The sequence below is a fragment of the Apaloderma vittatum genome, unplaced genomic scaffold (genome assembly GCF_000703405.1).
Source record: "Apaloderma vittatum isolate BGI_N311 unplaced genomic scaffold, ASM70340v1 scaffold11154, whole genome shotgun sequence".
NCBI lineage: Eukaryota > Metazoa > Chordata > Aves > Trogoniformes > Trogonidae > Apaloderma > Apaloderma vittatum.
In genome coordinates this window covers 31,266-48,999 of record NW_009714387.1, presented here as the reverse complement: position 1 = coordinate 48,999, position 17,734 = coordinate 31,266, and the positions used below count along the sequence as shown (strand labels likewise).

Sequence of the window (17,734 nt, the reverse complement as noted above, 5' to 3'; positions counted from 1 at the left end):
AGGGGAAGGGGAAGGGGAAAGGAGAGGGGGAGGGAGAGAGGAAGGGAGAGGGGAAGAGTATGGAAAGATGTTCAAAATTAAATGTAGAACCATTCCAGGGGCAGTATGTGAAAGTCTTTTGCTCTAGATATAACTTTTGGGAGACAAGTACTAACCACCAGACTACGTTAAGAGTATGTAGCAGGAGTCTCCAATGCACTAGGAGCCTGTACGACATGGTCAGCAGGTGTTAAAGGAGGAAAAGCAGATTGAGTCAAATGTTGTCATCTACTGCATATTGTGTTATTTGGCCATCTGGAGTGTTGCGGTTAACTCAGCAACTAACTAATCTATAAATGCATGGTCTAGAGGGTGCTGTGCAAGGATTTGACTTGTACTGAACTTTGTGATGTTTTTCAGAAGCAAAAAAGGAACAGTCAAGCATTACCATGTGCACAAAACCCCTGAGAACAAGTACTACCTTGCTGAAAACTACTATTTTGAATCAATTCCCAAGCTTATACACTACCATCAGCACAACTCGGCCGGTAATCCTATGTGCTCATGCTGCTTGATTGACTTTGGCTTAGGCTTCTGGGTTTCTCAGCCTTATGGTGAACCTTTTCCAATACTGAATACTCTAAATATTGAAATATCTTTTGGGAGAGTTTGGATAGAACTTGATCTAACATATTCACAGTCAATACAGTTGATTTCCTGTGCTGCGCTTCTTTTGTATTGTACTACCTCTTCTTGCAATGCTTCTGCTGGACTAGCTCTTAAACACAGAAAACTTTCAGTCTTGTGAAGTGATGCAGCAGCTGCTGAATACCGAATATTGAATATCTATCATTACCTGGATGGTTGTATTATGGCAGGGAGAGAGAGGTATTTGCTTCCCTGTATTTTCCTTGTTTTCACAAGACTCATGAGTATATTGTGACCTTTAACAGCTTTTCTTTGTAGGTATGGTGACAAGGCTCCGGCATGCAGTGTCTACACAAGTAAATAAAGTCCCATCCACAGCTTCATTAGGAAATGGTATGAAGATAACTATCCTTTTTGAAACTGGTGTTAGTCTTGGCAACCAAGAAAAGAAATAACCAGAAAATAATGACTTACTGCTTCCAGGCTTGCAAGAGCTTACAGAATCTTTGATGGCCATTTCCATTTGTTCATGCAAGAGGCAATGTGAGAATTTGGGAAATTGTGCCTTTCAGTCAGTAGCTCCTTCTGTAGTTTCCTCTTTTCAGTGTAGTATTGAGACTACGGTTCTAAGAAAAACGGTATCCCTTCCCACAAGTATGTCTAAATCCAGGCCATTTTATATCAAATTTTATGTTGTACCCTTTTAAAGGCATTTAATGTCAACTCTTATATCAACTGTGCATGACCTTGCTTGCTTTCTTACCCAGCACATCTGAGCCATGGTCATTCTTTCCCTTTATCACATTACCTGGCACCGTAATACTTGTTCTGTAATCTCCTACATGAAAATGTATAATCATTTGATGCATAAATCTTTTTCAGATCTATTTATAAGGCCTAAACCTAAGTGATAATAAACAACACTTGTAGGAAATATAGTGTCCTTCCATAATTCAAACACAAAGCTAAGAGGCAGGTATGTTTCTTCAGTGGTTCATAGCTCTGCAACTCGACAGAGAGAACAGCATTGCGTGCGGGGAGGGTGCCACACTTGCATTAGTCTTTTTTTTTTGTTGTTAAATATTTTTTTTGTCCCACTAGGAATCTGGGAGCTGAAACGAGAAGAAATTGTCCTGTTGAGAGAGCTAGGGAGAGGTCAGTTTGGAGTGGTGCATCTGGGGAGGTGGAAAGAAAAATATGATGTGTCCATAAAGATGATTAAAGAGGGAGCGATGTCAGAAGATGAATTCATAGAAGAAGCTCAGACCATGATGTAAGCTATGGTATTGCTTCATTATTTGGAAATAATGATCTCTCCAAACATTAATCAGTAATGTGTAGCACACACAGGAAAGATAATTTCATCTTAAAAATAGCATTAAGTAGCGTTGGGTACATTAGGCACAAGCTGAAAACGTAGCCATATGGGATATTTGAAGTATTACCAAAAGAACTTCACAAAGATTGATGTGGTCATCTACAAAGTTTTAAATTAATATCTCTCCCACAATTTCAGAGGTTCCACATATGTCATTTAAAGCTCTACTTCATTAGCATTTCTACAGAAATGGTTAGAAAGCTGTTCCTTCCACCCTGCAGGTAGGAATGAGAAACAGATCAATACTGAGAAATGCAAGAAATATGAACTTGAGACTTGAAGTTTTAGTCTCGGTCTCCAAAGAGATAAGGATATTAGAATCTCCAGTACAATTCCATGAGATGATAATAGAAGTATACAAATTCAATAATGTTTTGTATACCTCTTATCCTGAAGGACTGCACTACATTCCTGGTAGTTAACTATCTGATATGATCAGGATTGTCAATGAGAAAATTTTGCAACATGGCTTTGGTGGAAAATCTTTATGTTTAAGGTCCACCCCATAAACTCAGATCTATTTTGTCCTATCTATAACATTGCGCTTTTGCACTACTAAATCCTATTTCAAGTTTTGACTATAAAGTTCTCATTTCATCAATACTGAGTCTTCTTTCTATTGTCATCAATACTGAGTTTCAAAGTAATTAGCAGAAGGACACTCAGTTCTTCTTTTAAAGGGACATTTGAACTTAAAGAAATGCACAAGAATCTCCATTTATTCTTTGATTGTTTAATTTTTATTTATTTCAGGAAACTTAATCATCCCAAACTTGTTCGACTGTATGGTGTATGCTCCAAATCGTATCCCATTTATCTAGTGACGGAATACATGCCTAATGGCTGTTTGCTTAGCTACTTAAGGAGTCACGGGAAGGACCTACAACCCCTTCAGCTTCTGGAAATATGTTACGATGTTTGTTAGAGCTGTCAGTTCATACATAGAGATTTGGTAAGCTATCCCACGGGGGGAGTGGAACGGGGAAGGTGGAGGGATGACCTAGCCTTAGGCAGTGCTATCCCTCAGGACCTTGCTCCCAAAAGCATTGTGGTCTGCTGAACAGACACACCTCACAGCTGGCTCAATACACGGCAGCCCTGGGTGAGCAGCACTAAAGGCACGTGTTACCACCACCACCACCAAGCTATCACGCTCTACTTCAGAGCTGAGCTGTGCACTATGCTGCCTGCACTTGCGGTCTCTAGTTCATAAGCAGAAATCCACTTGTAAAATTAGTCTGCTGAAGTAAACGGTTCTGTTCAATGATGCCATAGTCATCCAAGAGAAAGCAGTGAGACATTAAAGATTTGAGTCCTGTAGACTGTTTTTAGTGAGTCAGGGATTTCTCTAATTGGGAACTATTTCTCTTATGAAATAAGTGTGAACACTGCTAGGATAAACTGGAATTTACTTTGGTGCATTGCAAGCAGGAGCAGGACTTGGAAGTCTGCAGCTACCTAGCCCTTTCAATTATCTGCCAGTTTTCAAGAAAGTCTTACAAGTTGTTTTTGATGAAAGGATCAGGCCTTCCAAGGACTTTAACTGAAAGTTAATGCAAAATTTAGCATTCAAGAATGCTGCCTTTGTGGAAATAAGCTGTTATTTTATTGGCCTATTAGAAGTAAACCTAACAAAATTTCTGGTGCATCATGCTTCGGAGTCAGTAGCAATATTTTGCCTTCTAACTCTAGACAAAAATAAGTTGGAAGATTTGTGACAATTTATGTTACAGACTTGCTTGATTTTCCAATAGGGGTACAGTCTCCTCAGGTGGTATTTTTTTTGTTGTTGTTTTCAAAGAATTGGCTGAATGTTTGAACCAAATTATTAAATCCATACCTCAGCAATTTTCACACCCTGATTCAGAAATCATGGATATCAGACAACCTAAGTAGCAGGCTTCAACTTGTGAATATAAAGTCAATTTCCCAACACCTGGCTGTGCACCATGGGAAAATAGAAATTAAACTCAAGCTTGATTTCAGGTTGAAAACTGTAGATGCAAACTGTGTCACAGAAATTCATAAGCATGCAGACAGAGAATACAGCCTTCAAGTGTTTTTCTCAATTTTCTCAAGTGTTCATTTGCAGAGTTAGGCTTATACTGAACTTTTCATAAATCAAGATGTTAAAATCACCTTTCATTTCTCCACAGCATCTATAGTGCATTGTAAGTAATCCAATCAATGTTTTTCACTTTTTAATGCCTTAGTAAATTCTGACGCTACTGAAAAGGAACCTGAAGTAGGACAGGGTTTAGTTTCTGGTTCTGTTGCTCTTTTTCTAGGTAAATGTGGGTTTCTCACTTATTTTTTCTCGTCCCTCAATGTACTTATTTGTAAATAAAAATCTAGGATAATGGTAAAGAATGTTTTTTGATCAAGACACAAAGCTGAAATGAGCTACTTACTCTTCTCTTACAGTTTGGAACTGTAGGATTTAATTGCTTCAATCAAAGAATGTCATTTTTCATTGAAATGCCAGAAGACAGAAATTATTATTAGCAAATTACCAAGGCATGACATTATTTTCTGCTCTTTGTGTTTTTTCCACTCATCTCTTTTCTCATTTCTCTGCTAAAGGCTGCTAGGAACTGTCTGGTTGACAGTAATCTTACTGTGAAAGTATCTGACTTTGGGATGACCAGGTAAGTAAAAGAATTGGGAACTTTGCGAAGCTACAATGTTCATGTATATGTACAGTATACCGATGTTGATCAACTAGCACTGGCTGTTAGAAAAGTTAAGACACAGGGTGTGACACAGCTCTCTGTGTCTCCTTTCTACCAATGACCAGTGGTAGGTTGACTCTGGATGGATGTCAGGTGCCCACCAAAACTGCTTTATTACGCACCATCTCAGCTGGACAGGGAAGAGAAAATACAGTGAAAGGTTCCTGCAAGAAGATAAGGACATGGAGATCACTCGGCAATTGCCATCAGAGGCAAAAGAGACTCAACTTGGGGAAATTGGTTTAACTTATTTATTACCAGTTGAATCAGAGTAAGATAATGCAAAATGAAAACAAATCTTAAAACATTTTCCTTCCACAATTCCTTTATTCCTGGACTTAACTTTACTCCCAGTTTTCTCTACCTCCTCCTTGCCAGCAGCACAAAGGAATGAGGAACGGGAGCTGAAGTCAGTTCATCACATGTTGTCTCTGCCGCTGCTTCCTCTTCACACTCTTACCCTGTTTGAGCGTGGGGTCCTTCCCACAAGAGACAATTGTTTGTGAACTTCTCCAACACGAGTCCTTCCCACAGGCTGCAGTTCTTCATGAATTCCTCAAGCATGGGTTGCTTCCATGAGACTGTTCTTCAGGAACAGATTGCTCCAGCAAAATCCCCCTGGGATCACAAGTCCTGCCAGCAAAACTGCTCTGTCACGGGCTCCTCCCTCCACAGGTCCAGAGGTCCCTGCCAGGAGCCTGCTCCAGCATAGGCTTCCCATGGGGTCATGGTGTCCTTTGGGCATCCACCTACTCTGGTGTGGGGTCCTTCATGGGCTGCAGTGGATATCTGCACCCCCGTTAACCTCAATGGACTGCAGGGGGACAGCCTGCCTCACTATGGTCTTCACCATGGGCTGCAGGCAAATCTCTCCTCCAGTGACTGGAGCATTTCCTCCCCCAAGTCTTCACTGACCTTGGTGTCTGCAGAGTTTTTTTCTTACGTATTCTCACTCCTCCCTCCAGCTGCAAAACATGCAGGTTTTTTTCCTCTTCTTAAATATGTCATCCAGAGGTTCTACCACCATCACTGAGATGGTCTTGACTTTGACTGATGGCAGGTCAAACTTGAAGCAGGCTTGCATTGGCTCTGTCACACACAGAGGAAACTTCTAGCAGCTTCTACCAAAAGCCATCCCTGTAGCCCCACTGCTACCAAAACCTGGCCATACAAACTCAATACATAACCGCAAGCTATTTTGAGGTTTAAATAAAGTCATTCTGCTGTCTCAGAAAGTTAGCTTAAAGGCCAAACACAGCTGAGAGATTCACTAGTCATGTTTGCTAAAGAAATCTCAGAATTAACTTTGTGTAGAAGTTTTTCACCTAATTTGAGGCCATATTTATTAATCGGCAGCCTCAATGGAGAGAAGCTGGAGTATGAGCAGTCTGTAGAACATATCCTCTGAGAAGAAGGTGAGAGGACCAGGCTGCTTAGTCTGGTGAAGAGGAAGCTAAGAGGGATCTAAAAGCTTCCTATAGCTACTTACAATTACAAAGCTGATGAAGCCAAATAACTCTATCAGTGCCAGTTGGTACAACAGTGGACACATACTGTAGCTTGGGAAGTTCAAGCTGGAGAGTAAGAGAAGGTGTTTCCCCAGGAGAATGGTAGAACAGTGAAACATGCCAGTCCAGAAGACTACAAGATTGTAGTCTTTGGAGACTTTTAAGAGTTGGCTGATCTGATGTTGGGAGTAATCCTACTGAGCAGGAGGCTGGGCTAGATGACCTTACAACAGTTATTTCTACAATTCTGTGTTATTTCTCTAATAAGTTGATAGCAATGATCTGTAGCTTATAGCTAATGTCTCTATCAGGTATCCTTCAGAAAACTGGGACTCTGTTCAGGCTTTTCTTAGGAACATTGTCATGTACAAGGAAGAAGCAGTAAACTATTTCACAGTAATGCAGTAACAATCAAGTTTGGTTCTTGCCTCATAGGTATGTTCTGGATGATCTGTATATAAGTTCACTAGGAACCAAGTTTCCAGTGAAGTGGTCAGCACCAGAAGTTTTTCATTACACCAAATTTAGCAGCAAGTCAGATGTATGGGCCTTTGGTATGTATGGAATTTGACATATAAATATGTATGCATATAGGCCATTATGTTTGTATTTCCTCACATTACTAAGCTAAACTTTTGCACATTGACAGAATATAAAAAGCAGTTACAGCTTATGTTCTTGTTTAATAGTTTTATGCATCCAAGCCCTACTGTCTTCAGAATTTTTTAGCCCTATTTCTTTCTTTCAGTCACACAGAAACTCTGCTCGCTCCCCATTTGCTATATATGTGTTTAATATGGTAAATTGTTGGCAGTGTAAACCAAACAGTATCTTTGATGTGTCTAGACCATAAATCAGTACTGCCCAAGCCAAAAGAGCTTTTCTGTTGGTCGCAGAGGTCAGAGTGGGCTCTGTGTGTGCATAAGCCAGCTGTGGAAGGGAGTTGTGTGATCTGGGACTCTGCATCTCAGCAAAAATAAGATGTGTTTGCAGATCACTTTCTGCCCAGGAATTTCAAACATTGGAACTTCTACTTCAGTGCTTTTCAAGCTATGATTTACATATCCCTGGGGTCTGTTCAGCATTTCTAAAAGTCTGCAAAAGGTACCAAAGGAAAGGGAACTTTTTGTGAGTGCGGACATTAATTCCACTTATATGGATTTGCTTCTCTTGTAGGAAAATTTTGCCAGCTGTCAAGTTGAGAAAAGATTGGCAATCCACTGTTCTTGACATTGAACAGTGGTGAATAAAGCAGATGAAAGTGTTTCCAAATACTGTGCTGCTTCTTATCTCTAGCTTCAGCTAGAGAAACAGCTCATTCATACCCTTTACAAGCTGTTTATAATATATACGATTAAATCAGAACTTGGATATTTTGGTGATATGCTTTCTTTTTGCTCTTATCAACAAAATCCTGACTTCAGGCTTTATTGTTGTTAAATTCAATATTGGTATTAACTTCAATGAGAAACACTATTTTTCCTTAGAATATGTTTTCTCATGTTAACACTATCCATTGATGCAGTGGAAGCAAGGAAAGAGTCTTTATTGAGTTTAATGAGTCTTTAAAGGGCTAAAGAACTGAACTAATATATTCATATCCCAAAAGCAGATGTCAGACAACAAATAATCTTGTTTTCTTAATGTTCTCATCAGGGAAAGCTCAGATTCAGGTACTATTTTATTCTGATCCCACTGTGACACTACTACACTCCAGTCTTGTGGGAAAATCCAATAAATTTCTTTTAAAAAGACAGACATTACTGCCAGTATTATATATCATTGTGAAATAAATATTTCACAATTTTTTTTACCTTATGATTGGCATAATTACCACATATGTTTAGGTACAACAAAAATTGTTTCTTGCAGAGTTGTCGGTATGAATTTATTATTATTATTTTATTCAGTGTTTCTGTTGCTTCAGTATAATATAGCTGACTCTATAATTGTTTTGAAATATTTCTGATACCAAAGGAGTGTATGTCCCACTTACTTAAAATAATCAGTAAAAATTTTCTTATTATTCTATTAAAATGTAGATACCCAGAGCTACCATTTTGCTTTCCTTCTCTCTCTCTCTGTATAAGCACTCACATACATATATATAAGGAGATGGTTGCATGTGTTTTGATAGAAAAAAAAAATCCATGGACAGCTATATCTTGAGTTTTCTCCATCATTGTCCACATTAAATATACTCTATAACTAACTTCATAACCTAATTTTATGAGTATAATTTTGCAGTGTAGTTTATTTTACATTTGGATAGAGAATCACACTTCTCAGTCATACCCAGACTTTTCTTTGGACAATATTCTCTGTAAAGAGTCTGGTGGGTTAGCTGTTGCATGTGTGTCTTGTTCTGGCAAAAAAAAAAAAAAGGGTTATCTTGCATTCTTTGACTTTTATTTCTTGTCTTCTGATACTGTGAATACTTTTGCAGGTATCTTAATGTGGGAGGTGTACACTTTAGGAAAGCAGCCCTATGAGCTTTATGATAACATGCAGGTGATTGAGAAAGTTTCTCAAGGATACAGACTTTACAGACCGCAACTGGTTTCAGATATCATCTACCAGATAATGTACAACTGCTGGCATGAGGTATGCATGTACAAATTGGAGAAAACAATAGGAGTTGCTATGAGTCCCTGTTTATAGCTGAAATAATGTTCGTAGTGGAAAATATGCCTTATAAAAGCCTTTCCTTATATGTAGCTCATTGTGTATAGCAGTCTAGTCCAGGACATTGTTAGTACAGGAAACATGGCATAATGGAAGATTGACTCAGTTCTTATGTATTTGAGCAAATAACAGTCAAATACCATTCAACATCAACATAATGTACAGGATGAGATTCTTCTCACCTAATTTTAATGGTTTAAAATTCAGGTGCTGAGCTAAGATAACTGCTTAAATTTCTTACGTGATTACAGGACCATTACTGGTATCTCTCCATGCTTATTTATCCCTTCTATATTAGCCACCACAGAATAAGATATCTGCTGTCCTATACAGAGATCTCAAATAAAAAGTGTAGATGAGAGCTCTATCTTTTTAGATAGCTAAAGTTGTGTGGAATAATCCTACCCTTAGAATAAGAAGGATGTGTTACCCCATCTGTGAATCTTGCAGGAGTTTTAAGTCAAATGCTCATCTTATTTGAGAGATCTGCACCTTCTGTGCCACAAATTATTCTGATTTATTACCCACCTTCATCCAAATTTTCATCAGCTGTCTGTGGACCATGACTTGTTTCTCACTAGCAACAAAGAACTGTTTGGCACATTATTGGTGGTACCATAAAACAACAGTGATATTTTGGATGATTTTTGCTATAATTATCAGAAAAAAAATCAGAAAAATGGCTTGAATTTGTTAATGCAAAGAAAGAAAGAAGATTATCATAATATAAGATAGGAACTGTTTGGCACATTATTGGTGGTACCATGAAACGACAGTGATATTTTGGATGATTTTTGCTATAATTATCAGAAAAAAATCAGAAAAATGGCTTGAATTTGTTAATGCAAAGAAAGAATATTATCATAACATAAGATAGATATAAAAAGTAGCTTTAATTCTCTTTTTCATAATCATCACTGTCTCTACATATTTCGGCATGTTAACGTCAAGAAAAATAAATGCAAATTGCAGTCCTGAATGTTTTCAAAATTAAATATACCTATCATCTTTGCTTCATTTAGCTACCTGAAAAGCGCCCTGCCTTTTATCAGCTTTTGTCATTTTTTGAGGCACTGAGAGAAGATAACAGAGCTTGAAAAAGAAGATTCAGAAGCAGATGATGGTGCATACTGGTTTCATATAACCTATCCTCTGAAAATCTGCCTGACATTAGCCACCCTTATTATTCTATATATTAGCACCCTTCTCATTTAAGGAGGGAGTTGACCGAGAAGCATATGGAGAAGGCTTTTGTGACACTCTGTACGTGACAGAATTTGGAAGGATGCTATGGAAGAATGGTTCATTTTGTTAGTACTGTCTCAAAAGACTTCTCAGACACTGAGGTACATATACCAATTGTGTACACTCCATCAGTGCTTCCAAGCTGTCATTATTTGGCCTTAACTGGAAAAGTAAACAGGGAAATACATGTCTATTAGTTTTTCTGATTATCATAAGTCATCTGAATGTTTTATCTTTGCAATCATTTGAAGCTGACACTGCAAGTCAAATTTAGAACTGCAAGTGACAGCTACGTAAATAGCCAAGATCGTGCTTTCAATTGCTTAGAAATTACTACTGGGAAAATACCGTATCAGTTTACTTACCAATGCTATTGACTTTTGTCTCAAGTCTCAGGGTGTACATTTGATTTGGAATTTAATCTAAGCCACATATCTAAGATATCTGCAACTTTCAACATATAAGGTGTCTGCTAGACTGTTATTTCTTCCTGCTACAGGTAAAAATAGGAAAAAAAAGACTTTATGCAGAATTCCATAATCATTGCAGTAGTAAATAGTAAATTTGCTGACGCCTGTAAAATTTGAAGAGCAAAAAGTTAGAGAGCTGAAAATGCTATTGATATAATTGCTTAGCCATGTATTTTACTACAGAGGAGCTGAAATTTGGCTCCTGATGTTACACTTAAATAAGAGTTACCCAACTTTCAAATGTGCATAGTGCTACACAAATTGATAACTTCAGTAAGTCTAGAGATACCAAATCCATCTGAAGCTACTTAACTATGAGGCATCTAAACTTAGACACTGACATTTGTAAAACATTGATCTAATATGTATAAATTGAAATAAATTAAGGTCTGAAAAATTCTCTCCTCTCTCCTTATATTTTAGCTAGTTCTGTGCGTGATGTCTCTAAGAGTCTAAGCGGTGTCTGGTTGCCCTTTCCCTGCTGGGAGCTGACTTGGCCCTAGCAGGGACCCTTCTACACCTCCAGTCTGCTCTCACCTCACCCTAAGGAGTAAGAAATTCAGCGTGAAGACATTTGGGAAGATGGGAGAAAGAAAGGAAGATCCATGGCCCATCAGAGGCTCCAGCACTTGGAGTTGCTGGTGTCGCCCAGACCCGGTAGTGCCAGCAGGCTAGCGGAGGGCATCCTTGCCTATGTGGGGCCCCGTGCCTGTCTTTGAGGGAAAGCAGCATTTGGGATCATGCAACTGGCTATGGGGACCCAAGCAGACAGGCTTAGGGGGGCCACAGGAGGCTGCACGTGAGGGAGAGGTGCAACACAGTGTGAGGGTCCCTCCCCAGAGACATTCAAGGGCAGGCTGGATGGGGCTCTGAGCAACCTGATCCAGTTAAAGACGTCCCTGCTCACCGCAGGGGGGTTGGACTAGATGACCTTTAAATGTTCCTTCCAGCCCAACACATTCCATGACTCCATGATTCTCTAATTCCATGATTCTACGTTGCCTGTGCATCAGGCCAGGCCACGGAGCACTGTCCCAGGGATTTAGTCAGGAGGGACCACTGACACAGATAGAATATGAGAGGAGGGTGCACGCCACCCCAGAACAAAGGGTGTGAGGCATTTTTGGGGCTAATGCATGCAGTTGATGTTTTTTAATATAAACGTTTTCTTTTTATTTCTGTTCTTCCAACATACTGCTGTATTTTTCAGTGGCTTTATGTGTTGACAATTCTGAGCGGTGTTTCTTGATTCATAGCACAGCTTTTAAAATTAATTGCTTTGAAATGAAAGCCTTGCCTTAATGGAAATGTTAATCTTAACTACAGATCTGAAGATGGCTGGCATGACTAATTACATTATTTGATTGTTTCCAGCTTTGCCTTTCCCTTTTTCCGTTACTGCACAGTAAGTGGGAAGACCACATACAGTTGAATTATTTATCTTGAAAGTTCAGCTAAAGTACAAAGATTTGGGGATGTTATGGCAATAGCACATGTAGTACAGATAAGCAACTTAGAGAAAAATTATTTTCATTCTTTTACATTACTGTCTAGTTTGCAATTAAAGGGCATCATCTGCCTAAAGTTTTCAATCTCATTTAAGGGTCTTGTCTCTTAATTAGGAAATGAGTGTGGAGCATTAGGATAGTGTTTTGTGAGCCCACAGAGTCAAGCTGTATGTATTTTCAGGTATATATTTGACTGATTTCTACAGTTTCTGATAATTTTGGGGGCCCACAAGTTTAAAAGTCTGTGATTTGCTGAACAATTTTCAGGCAGACTCGGGTTTCCTATTGGCTCTTTGTCAAAAAGCAGGACACATTCTGCTTTTCAGTGACCCTGATGTGTACAGAACAACTGCACTAGAACAGTGACAGGTATGGCACAGGGCCTACAAGACACAGCATCACAGAAACACCATCTGGAAGGGACCTCTGGAGATCATCTAGCCAAACTACTCAGAGTGAGGCTGTCTCCACCACTCAATCAGCCATACCTTCATCTACCTGAGCTCTCAACATTTCTAGAGGTGGAGATCCCACAGCCTCTCCCACAGCACAGAGCAGGCAACCTGCTCCTTTGCTGCACTACTCTCCTTGTGAACAGCTTTTCTTTTGCAGGTGCAACCCGACCTTCCCAAGCCTCAGTCTATTGTCCCCTGAATGTAACAGTGCAATTTGTACTTGTAGTATGCAGCATTTGTAAGGCAGTATTTGTAATAGTGAAGGCAATAGCTGAGGTACTGGAAAAAAAAAGAACTTTGATCATTCAGTGTTGAGAAGGTTTATTCCATTTTTAGATGACAACATAACACACAGAGTCGTTGGGGTTTTTTTGAGGGACCATAGGCTGTTTGGTCTCTACAATACTTATCAAGCAAACAGTTAGAAAAATAACTTAAGTTACAACTTCCTAACAAAGTTCCAGTGCTTGTTAGTCTTCATCCAGTATCCATTTTACATTGATACAGATTTCCTGAAGGTGCAAAAACTGCAGTTATTTCATATGAAATTGAGTTCTTCATTGCTAGGGTTCTTCTGCTGGTCAGGTTTTTTTCTCACTGTCTATTAGATACAATCCTGAGGTCTTCTTCTGGGAAGATCAAGGTGTTCCTCAATGGCATTAGGAGTCTGTGAGTTATTCTTATGTCTCGATCCATGTATAACTGTATACTTCCAAGCTTTTGTATCTCATTACAGAGGAAAAAAAGGGGTTGGATGCAGCACACTTATGAAAAGCAGCACAGTGTATAATATTATGTGCATAATTCATAGAAAAGCCAGAGAACATATATCTCTTCACTTTTTGTGTGGTTTTAAGCTAGTCCATAAACAGCAGATTTTGTTGCTCTTGTCTAGGAACCAGTAGATTAATGGTCAACCAGAAGACACTATGTTTGATGACATCCGTAGTGTTTTGGTCCTTGCTAGGCACTATTGTTAAAAGTGAACTGGAAAAAACTCAGAAGCCCTTAATGTACCCACATCTTCTATAATGATGTTTGTGTCTCTTCAGATGGCTCAAAACCCTTGTTGCTTCTTCCCTCTTCAACATACGGGTTTATTCTTGCTTCATTCCTCTCTTGCTCTCCTGTAATAAAAATTCATTTTGTATTAGGAGCCACTGTTCTGTTTAAGTTCTTGTGGTCCTAGAATCCCCTGCTGTAAACATTACTGTATTTATAGAAAAGAAATTGTGTCAGTTTTAAGGGGAACTGCATCAAACCCCAGTAACGAAAAGACATAGAAGACCAACCCAGCTACATTGCTGTTAATGCAATAACATTTAAGGAAAATTATATTACTGGACAGCCTACAAAAAAATTGTTGAAAACTGTAGGTGCTGGTGAACGTGGACAACTCTGCTGCTGGAGAAGGCTCTGTGTTCCCAGCAGGCCCCTCCATCCCCCTTGCAGTGGGGTTGGCAGAAGCCTGGCCACAGCATCCAGCTGCCTTGGTTAAACTGATGATGATGGGGAAATTGCACTGAGCTGCCAAAGCTGCCATGCACTGAGAGGCAGGGAGTGAACCTTCAGCTATCACTGTTGACTGGATGGGGTTAATAAGCTTTAATTCCTTAATTCGTTTTAGTTAGATTTGGCAGCCTATATGGAAGCACTGATGGCTCAATCATCGAGACATCTCCCAGCAATCAGGATCGTAATGGCAAAATATTACTCACTTTCTGCGATCTCTCTGCCCAGTGATGATCAAGACAATAACTCCAATGACAACAAGGCCGATGACCACCCCAAATATAATTAACCAGATGGTGACTGGTGGTTCATAAGGCGTGGCAAGGGTTGGAAGTATGCCCACAAACTCCAGCGTGTTATCATCCAGTTTGAAAGCCTCATTGATTCGTCCCCGAGACATCCTACCATTAAGAGCAAATTCAAAGAGTTTCATATGCTTGTTGGAAAGAAATAAACAGCTCTCAGTTATTTCATAAATCTCCAGTGTGCCAAGCTTTCCCTGAACAGCTCAGCTGAAAAGGCTGCCCAGGAGGTAGTGCTAAACCCATACTCCTTCTGCCACAGACTGGTGAGTGACAACCACAGTAGCCCAAGCCCTTAACTGGTTGCAGCTTAACTTATGTTTTCAGACACTGTATGAACTCTTAAACTCAGTCTTAGCATTTAGCAAAATGAGGCAAACAGCTTTCATGTCCCTTTCTATTTGCATTTTGCTCCTCATTCTTTTTACCGTAAGTTCCTTGATTTTCCATAGGTTTCTTGGATATATGACAGAAAACCACAGTTTTGATATCTCCCCACCTGAATCCCTCCTATATTCTCCTCCTGTTTTGATTCTTGTGTTTTTCACTGCCCTGAAAACCCTTTCCCTGGTGTATTTTCTGTGCCATATTTTTCACTGAACTTCTAGTTCTTCTCTTGAGGACTAACTTGACAGTGACTTTCATAGTGATATTCTTCTCACTTGGTTCACCAGCTTATCTCAGTGCTTTTTCCCAGATTTGTGCCCTCATCATTTCCCACTGTACATTATCTGTGACTATCTGCAGAGTTGCAGTTTTACTTATGATTTTTACAGCAATGAATTACAGTGGTGTTGTACCGTGCTATAGAATACCCGTAAGTGGGAATTAGCTCCTACTCTGACCTCTTTTTTTTTTTTGTATCATCAAACACATCATTATTACGGAGTCCTTACTATCAGCAATTCTTGCACTGAATTTTCACTAATGAGAGGAAGAAAACATACATTCATGCACACACTGTTACTGTGCTCTACATTCCAGAATATAAGCTATTTTCTGCTAAAATTTGAGCAATGATATTTTCTGGGAAGGTATGATGCAATTAGGTGTGTTATGGCAGCTTTACAAGCCCTCTGAAACATTTTACATTGGCTGTTGTCCAAGACACCATCAAATAGATGGACTGTTTTCTTTCTGTCTTAACAGTTTCTATATGACCACCATTTCCATCCTAAGTGCAAAACTGACTTTCTTATCACCCCTTCCGCCTCAGCTGAATTGAGCACTGCCTTCACTTCCACCCTCTCACATGGATGTTGGTTTGGGGTTTTTTTTTTGCTTCAGAGACCAAAATCTCACCTGATGGCATCTTCCACATCGACTTTTGGTACAACATCACTGATATTGCCTGGCATGCTGACAGTAAGGTAGAAGGAGACCCTTTGTGTCACTTCTCCAACATGAATGTCTGTAATCCTGAATGCGGAATGGAAGAAAAAGATTTTTTTTTAAAGTTGTTGAGATTATATTAGCTTTAAATTTGGGCAAGTGAACAGCTGTGTTTGATTGGAAATTCCAGAGAGATAGTTTCTGCTGAGTGAATGCTTCCTAGTGATATTGACTGGGAAGTGAAATCAGTTTTCCTAACAGAATTTCTTTTTCTAAGTGCCTTGGTGCAATTTCCCAAAGCATAGAATCAGCTGCGGAACAGAGACTGTTTGGGCAAGGCCTCATGAATGAGGTGATGTATGAAGTACTAAGTGAAAAAAAAAATTCCTTCTTCCTTGTATTCTGCTGGGAGTAGATCCTAGCTATTACAAGACTGCTGTTCTATAAAGTAATATCAAATAGCTTAAGTAGATAGCTTCTGAAAAATTTTGAAGAGATCTAATAAAAAGGGTTGTTTTTCTTAGCAAAATCAATCTCTGATGATAGATTTTATGTTTGTGAGTGAACCAAGATAAGATTAGAAAGTCTGCACAGCATTCTAGTGCTTTAAAATACACAAGTTTATCTTTCCTTGGCCCAAACCCTTTTGGATTTTCAGTATCATACACATTCTTTGTTAGAAGTTTTTACTTCTAATCAGTGTAACTTCTCTGATATTCCCATATAGGTGTCAGGCAAAAACCCTCAAGGCTTACTGCTACTGCTAATAAGCCCAGGGAGACAAAGCCTTCTGCATGAACTGAGGTTACTTAGCTTTAGCACATTACTCCTAAACTTCAGACTCCTGAGTAAAGAGAAAAGACAGCATATAGCCAAGCTGGCATCTTGCCTTTTACAAGCAGCTGATGTTTGACGTTGTTTGCTATCACCTCACATTTTGACAGAAGGCACAATTAATTCCACCAATTCGTGCTGTTAGTGAACCAGAAGCAATAGAGACATAGCTGGCACAATTAAGCAAACCACTCACTGGAAGTCAACTTGCTGGTGCTTTATCTCTGCAAAATATTTTCTCATGGCATAGGCGATGGATGACTTGAACAAGAATAGCTCGCTTTCATCCCATTCATACTGCAGAAACAGAACAAGAGAAATAAATCAGAGATGGAAGGTGATCTGACACTAAGAAATCATTCTGAAAAGAAATAGCAATTGCAATGCTTGGCATGCACCTCTGTATTATTTATTTGTGCCATGATAACACTTCAGGAACATATTCAAACCTTTTAGCTCTGTTAATCTGGGCGCTCTGCAGGAGAAGAACCAAACAGGCATCCCCGCTTTCAGATGCTACATCATGCTGTCCCTCTTCAATTTTGGTACCTTTTTGTGGGGTTTTACATGGTGCAGTCTCAGCCCATCTCTCTGCCTTACAGGGAGAAAAGGCAGGAGGAGCAACATTGTGCCTACTGAATATTGTGCATCCTCTGTGTAGTCCAAAGATTTCATAATTTAGATCTTGTTTTAACCACATTCTTTTATTTGAAGACCTGTTCTTTGAAGGAGGAGGAACTTTGGAGTGGGGTTGTTGTGCGAAGGTGGCTTGTTTATATGCTTGAGGAGCTGGATTTTTGTTTGGAGCTAGTTTCTTTTCGGAAAAAAAACTCTTTGCACCAGTGTTTCTGCAGCAGGCAGAAGAAAAGACAGGTGATAAAAAAAAAATAAAATGCACTGCCTGTGTGCAGGCTCCTCCCAGCCCACCTTATGAGTCCAAAGTTACTTGCAGTGGAAGCCAACACCAGCTTCTCTGGGCAGGAACTGAGAGCCGAACAGAGGACAAAAACCACCTCAGGAGCTGATAATACAGCCTGGTTGTGCAACACTGCATGTGCATGAAGAGAAAACTCCCATCTGAACTCTGGAAATTTCTTTTTATCCTCCAAAGGCCTAGGTTTGATTGTCTTTATGGTACCTGAGCAG

General features: G+C 39.4%; 2 protein-coding genes across 2 annotated transcripts in view; one reads left to right on the top strand and one right to left on the bottom strand.

Moving 5' to 3' along the window:
- Positions 1-399: 399 nt before the first annotated feature.
- On the top strand, positions 400-10,027 carry BMX (BMX non-receptor tyrosine kinase; the record flags this gene model as incomplete). The annotated part of the gene is given in 8 exon segments (XM_009868755.1): positions 400-527; positions 946-1,020; positions 1,729-1,900; positions 2,759-2,957; positions 4,589-4,653; positions 6,681-6,799; positions 8,692-8,849; positions 9,953-10,027. Coding segments are annotated over 8 exon segments (991 nt in total), but the record flags the coding sequence as incomplete, so codon positions are not given.
- A 3,607-nt stretch (positions 10,028-13,634) lies between these two features.
- Positions 13,635-17,734, bottom strand: part of ACE2 (angiotensin I converting enzyme 2) — a 24,787-nt gene continuing 20,687 nt past the window's right edge. The window contains 4 exon segments of the mRNA XM_009868754.1: positions 13,635-13,722; positions 14,327-14,521; positions 15,725-15,841; positions 16,785-16,885. Coding sequence (XP_009867056.1) covers positions 13,635-13,722; positions 14,327-14,521; positions 15,725-15,841; positions 16,785-16,885 — 501 coding nt within the window.